General features: G+C 33.5%; 1 protein-coding gene across 1 annotated transcript; it reads right to left on the minus strand.

The window, feature by feature from the left end:
* Nucleotides 1–2,542: 2,542 nt before the first annotated feature.
* On the minus strand, nt 2,543–5,952 carry HELRODRAFT_116524 (hypothetical protein; the record flags this gene model as incomplete). The annotated part of the gene is made up of 2 exons (XM_009033409.1): nt 2,543–4,019; nt 4,911–5,952. 2 exons carry the CDS (start codon nt 5,950–5,952, stop codon nt 3,667–3,669), a joined length of 1,395 nt encoding a protein of 464 aa, XP_009031657.1. The 3' UTR covers nt 2,543–3,666.
* Between the last annotated feature and the right edge of the window lie 507 nt (nt 5,953–6,459).

The raw sequence follows: 6,459 nt of genomic DNA on the forward strand, positions 1-6,459 counted from the left end.
GGAGGCTGTTATTGTTGTAGATGTTGTTGTTATTGTTGTTGCTGTTGTTATTGTTGTTGTTGTGGATGTTGTTGTTGTTGTTATTTTTGTTGAAGTGGTTATTCAAAAAATCGCGGCGGCCGTTGTGGTAATCACATCTACCACAGCCGTCATCGGAGTTCTTGTTTAATAGATGTTCTTTGGTGTCATTAAGTAATATGGTCGCCCCATTATCTAGGTCATATAACAGCGACGGCTTCTGATTGGCCGGTAATAAATAGGTCAACGACGATGACGACGATGAAGATGATGATGGTGGAAAAAATGATAGTGGTGATGATGATGTTGATAATGATGATGATGATGATAATGATGATAATGTTGATAATGATGATGATGATGATAATGATGATAATGTTGATAATGATGATGATGATGATAATGATGATAATGTTGATAATGATGATGATGATGATAATGATGATAATGTTGATAATGATGATGATGATGATAATGATGATAATGTTGATAATGATGATGATGATGATGTCAAAGGAGTGAACGTTACTTCTTCACCGCTCAGATGCATGTGAGTAGATGATGATGATGATAATGATGATGGTGGTGATGATGGTGGTGATGATGATGATGATGATGCTATTGTGATGATGATGCTATTGTGATGATGATGATGATGATGACGATATTGACGATGATGATGATAATGATAGTAAGCTGCGGATGGTGATGATAATGCTAATGTTGACGATGATGATGATAATGATGATGTTGATGATGATGACGACGACGAGAATGTTCTGTAATCTCAAATCCCCGAACTTCCAATAAAATTTTATAACTGAAGTCTATAATATTATTATTATTGTTATTATTATTATTGTTATTATTATTATTGTTATTATTATTTTTGTTATTACAATCAAAACTATAAATAATAATAATAATTCGCTAATGAATTACAATATTTTGGTTTTTTAAATCCCAATTTATTAAAATAACAAGATGAACAACGTAAATTATGGAAGTAATTAAATCAATTAAGTACCTTTAAAGATGTGATTAGTGTAACATTAACTATATAAATTATATATATATATAATTATAATTATGTATAATTTTAATTATATATAATTACTGAAACACTTAAAGTATCAAGTTAGTAATAGTAACAATAGCCTTCTTATGTGATTTATATGTAATTATGCTTGTAGCATTGTTTGAGTTAGCAAGTAAGATTTTAATTCATTTTCTTAAAAAAATCTTTTCCTTTAATTATTATTATTAATACGAAATTAATATAATCATAAATAAAATTATCAATAATAATAATTAATAATAACGATAAAACTTTGTAAAATTTTGATTTATTATTTATTATACTTTTAATAAAATTATTTTAAACTGCTGCCTTTCCATTCTTCATTTTTCAATAATCTAAACATCAAAGGCATCACTATTTATATGCTATTTTGTAGCATTTAGCATACATTCAAATGCGAGTATGTATCGTTCTGCATGTATGTGTATGTATGTATGTACTATGTACGTATGTATGTGTATGTGTGTATGTATGTATGTGCGTGTGTGTATGTACGTATGTATGTATGTGTGTGTACGTATGTATGTATGTGTGTGTGTATGTATGTATGTATGTGTGTGTATGTATGTATGTGTGTGTGTGTGTGTGTGTGTGTGTGTGTGTGTGTGTGTGTGTATGTATGTATGTATGTATGTTAAAAACAGGAAAGATGTATGTATGTGTGTATGTATGTGTGTGTATGTATGTATATGTGTGTGTCTGTATGAGTGTGTGCATGAGTATATATAGTATGTCTCATAAATAATTTATTATAAAATAATATATCACAAATGTTATATATATATATATATATATATAGAGAGAGAGAGAGAGAGAGAAGAAAAGAGAGAGGGAAAGGAAGAGGGAGAGAGTGTGATAAAAAGATGTTTAGATAGAGAGTGAAAGAGAAAGGGAACGAAAAAAAGACGGAAAAAAACATAAAAAAAGAGAGGAGTAAAGGAGGCAGGAAAAGATTGAGAGAAAGATGTGAGAAAAGAGAGAGAGAGAGAGAATGAAAATGAGAATGAGCCCAAAAATTAAAAAGTGGGTAAAATTTATTATAACTAATTAAGTTATTTGGTGGCAAATTGAAATATACATACGTAGGTGTATATGTCCGTATATTTTGTACATTTTGAAATGGATATGATTGTATATATCTGTTGTATCATATATGATGTATTGAATGTTGTTGTTTATGAACGTTTGTCAGTGTATATGTATGTTTATATGTTTGTATGTATGTGTTGTCAATGTATATAAGTATGTGTTGTGTATGTATGTATATATGTGTTGTGTTCTGTATGTATGTATGTATGTACTGTGTATGTATGTATGTATGTATGTATGTTTGTGTGTAGGCTTTTTATGCACGTACATACCTATGTTCACATATGTATACGAATGCACATACACTCTTTTTCAATTATTTTTATAAATTTAAGACGCCAAAGAATTTTTTTTATATTTAATCGACTTTTATTTGTCAACGATTCTTTCATAAAACAAACTAACACAGAAAATTTGTTCAAAATCTTTTTTCAAATTAATAAATTCAAAATATAAACACATTTATATATACCAGAATGTTACAATTTGTCAATAAATTAATACACTATATATATACATATATATAGATAACCAAAAAAGATATATATATATATATATATATAGGGAAGAGACCATATTTTATACAGTATTCTATGAATTCTACCGAAATTTTGGCATTAATCGATTCAAACTTTGTCTTTTCCATTTTTCTGGCTAGAATTTTTTGGAAATTGTTAAATTTATTGTAAATAGAATTCTTATCCAAGTTGATCATAAAAATTTAATGAAACTGTTGTTATCCGAATTCCTCATGCAGATAGGCCTTATTTCGATTTTTCAAAAATCATCTTTTGAGCAGGTTTGATTAAACAAATCACAGCCAGTTCTTTAGCAAAGTGAGTTACTTATTTGGTGTCATATTTTTTATCTATAATGACAATACAATATAAGGATGATAATTCTATTTACAATAAATTGAACATTTTCCAGAAAAGTCTAGTAAGGAATATTGAAAAGACAAACCTTAAATTGATTTATTCCAACAATTTGGTAGAATTCAAACAATACTGTATATATATATTTATGGGACAACATATAAATATAAATGTATATATATATATATATATATATATATATATATATATATATATATATATATATATACGCATATGTATTTAATAAGACACACATATAGAATGACACTTGAATAGAGAAACATTAAACGTTTGTCACCGTGTTTTACATAGGAAGATCTTATAGAGAATAAATAATACACTGTGTTGAAAATATGAAGTGGTGGTTGTGATGATTATGATGTTGGAGTGATGTTGATAGAAAGATGGTGGGTGGTGATAATGGAATGATGATGATGATGATGTTGTTAAAAAATTTAAAAAGAAAGTTTGAAGTATATATATAAGTTTTGTTCTCTTTTACTCGTCAATTTCAAACCATCTATCAATTCGTCATTCATTCACGCTTTGATTCAAAGGTTCATTCATTCATTCGCTCATCCACTCACTCATTCAATCACACCCTTAAAGACCAGGCCCGCCACTCGTATTAGCATTCCCATCATCATCTTCATCCTCTTCCTCATCGTCTCCATCATCAGACGATAGAACGCCCTTCCGGTTCTGACTCGAAACCGGCGGAATATCTCCGACTCCTCCCGGTCCGGTCAACTTCTGCACGTTGTTCTCCTTCTTCCACTTCATGCGACGGTTCTGAAACCATATTTTGATCTGTCGTTCGCTCAGGGCCAAGGAATGGGCAATTTCTATCCGCCTGCGACGAGTCAGATACCGATTAGAGTAGAATTCCTTCTCCAGCTCCAGAGTTTGGTAACGAGTGTACGTCTGGCGGGTTCGCTTCTGGTCGAATCCAAAATCTGCGTGCATGCGAATGTTTGTTTGTGAGTGTTTGCGTCTGTGTGTGTGTGTGAATGTGTGTATGTTCATATGTGTGTTTATGTGTGTGTTCGTGTTTGTGTTCGTATGTGTGTTTGTTCGTCTAAACGTTGATCAATAAATTTTTCGAATTGTAATATCCGACATACATTAAACCGCGAGTTTGTCTATGACAAAAGTGTGTCAATAAGTTTGTTCAGTTCCATGTAGCGCAGAGTTTGGTGTAAATCAATGCACGTCGGCCGGTTTCAAATGCATTCTCTGAAGAGCTCAAACAGTCCGAAGCGTCTGGTGGGACTTGCGATGCGGACTTACTTTTGAAACAATACTTACACTTTTGCGTGAGTATGTAGGTGGTATGTTTACAATTGTGTACGTTGTGTGCGTGAGTTGCGTATACACAATTGCGTGTACAATTGTGTATACGAATGTCGTCGTACAGCATGAACGTCAGAGCGTTTCTCAGTGCAAGAAATTCTGAAGAACAATTCTTTAGGAGTTTGGCGTTTGTGAGTGTTGCATGTTATTTGTAGTACGAAAGAAAAAAAAAAAATTTTGTTGATTAAAATGACTTACGATTACACGCAAGCCATCCTTGAATGTTTATTAACAAGAAACTTTAAATGCCTCGATCCCAATTAATCAGTCAATTATTATCTAATTAGGTCATAGCCATTTAATTAGGTCATAGCCATTTAATTAGGTCATAGCCATTTAATTAGGTCATAGCCATTTAATTAGGTCATAGCCATTTAATTAGGTCATAGCCATTTAATTAGGTCATAGCCATTTAATTAGGTCATAGCCATTTAATCAGGTCATCACAACCGATCGATTAATCATGTCACAACTTAATATAAAAAAAAACTAACCTGGTCCAACAAAGGATCGCATCCATGGATAGATTGGGACGTTGGGATTACTTAGACCACCATTGGCACTGCCAGGGTTTAAACAGCCTCCGATACTACTCATACTACCATGCAACAGCCCGCTGCTTCCAGCATTGCCATTAATATTGCCGTGATGGAGTAATCCAGGATCACTGAGGTTTCCGTGAAAATTTGATCCCGGAAAAGTCGGAAAATTTGGGTAGAAGTTGGGAGTGGGATGATGTTGCGGATGTTGGAGGTAGGGGTTTGGTTCCTTGGCAAAGAAATTGTGGTTTGGGTTGATGTTTGTGATGTTGTTGTTGGTGATGTTGTTGTTGCTGCTAACAATGTTGTTGTTGTTGACAATGTTGTTGTTGCTAACAATGTTGTTGTTGTTGTTGACGTTAAGAAAGAGGTCGTTGCTCAACGTGATTGGCATTGTTGCTGATGTTGAAGGTGGCGAAAATTTTGTTGCTGAAGTTGTTGCCGGGGAATTGATACCAGTGTGAAGATTTATCGGATGGATGCTGTTGTGTTGTTGTTGTTGCTGGGAGTGATGAGGATGATGAGGAAGAGGATGATGAGGCGGATAGGATTGATGACGGAATGGGAGTTGGAATTGTTTGCCGTGCTGACTAAATGGCGGTGATGTTGACGATGATGTTGATGGCGAGCATTTTCGACTATCGTTGCAAATTAGAGGTTGTTGTTGCTGTTGATGTTGCTGTTGATGTTGCTGTTGATGTTGATGTTGATGTTGTTGTTGATGTTGTTGTTGATGTTGTTGTTGATGATGTTGTTGTTGTTGTCGTTTATTTTGATTACAAAAATCATTAAAACTTGGCGATATATTGATCGTTAGTACCCTTTTGCTGGAATTTTTAGCACTAGAACTTTCTCGAAAGTCATCACCACCATTTATATTTTTCTCCACCTCCTCTTCACCATCTCCAGCGTCACCATCGTTATCTTCATTGCGTTGGTTCGCCTCGAGCGATGGCGGAGTCGTTGTTAACGTTGTTGTTGTGGTTGTTGTTGTCATCAGAGCATTGTTGATGTTGATGTTGTTGTTGTTGTTGATGTTGTTGTTGTTGATGTTGTTGTTGATGTTGTTGTGGTTGATGTTGTTGTTATTGTTAAACAGTTTATAACCAGGCTGACTCAGATTTTGAGTTTTGACAGGATTAGTGAAGAACTCATTTTCGGGAATGTTGGGAAATGGGATATATGGCTTGTGGGAGTACGGATGAACTTCAAAGCTCTCCGGGGACAAAGGCGGTGACGTCATTCTAACTACCGGAAGTGAAAAATCCATGTTGTTGTTATTGTTGCGGATATTGATGCTGTTGTTACTCTGAATGTTTGGAGTTTGAAATTTTTCATGATTTTGTTGTTGCTGTTGTTGATGCTGCACAAATCGGATGGCCTCCAAATGTTGCTGATGTTGTTGATGGTAATGATGTTGTTGTTGTTGTTGTTGTTGCAATTGATGCTGATAATGATGCTTGTAATATGGCGAATTCATCTCGAAGAGATTGTTATCATGTTG

This window comes from Helobdella robusta, assembly GCF_000326865.2.
Source record: "Helobdella robusta unplaced genomic scaffold HELROscaffold_90, whole genome shotgun sequence".
NCBI lineage: Eukaryota > Metazoa > Annelida > Clitellata > Rhynchobdellida > Glossiphoniidae > Helobdella > Helobdella robusta.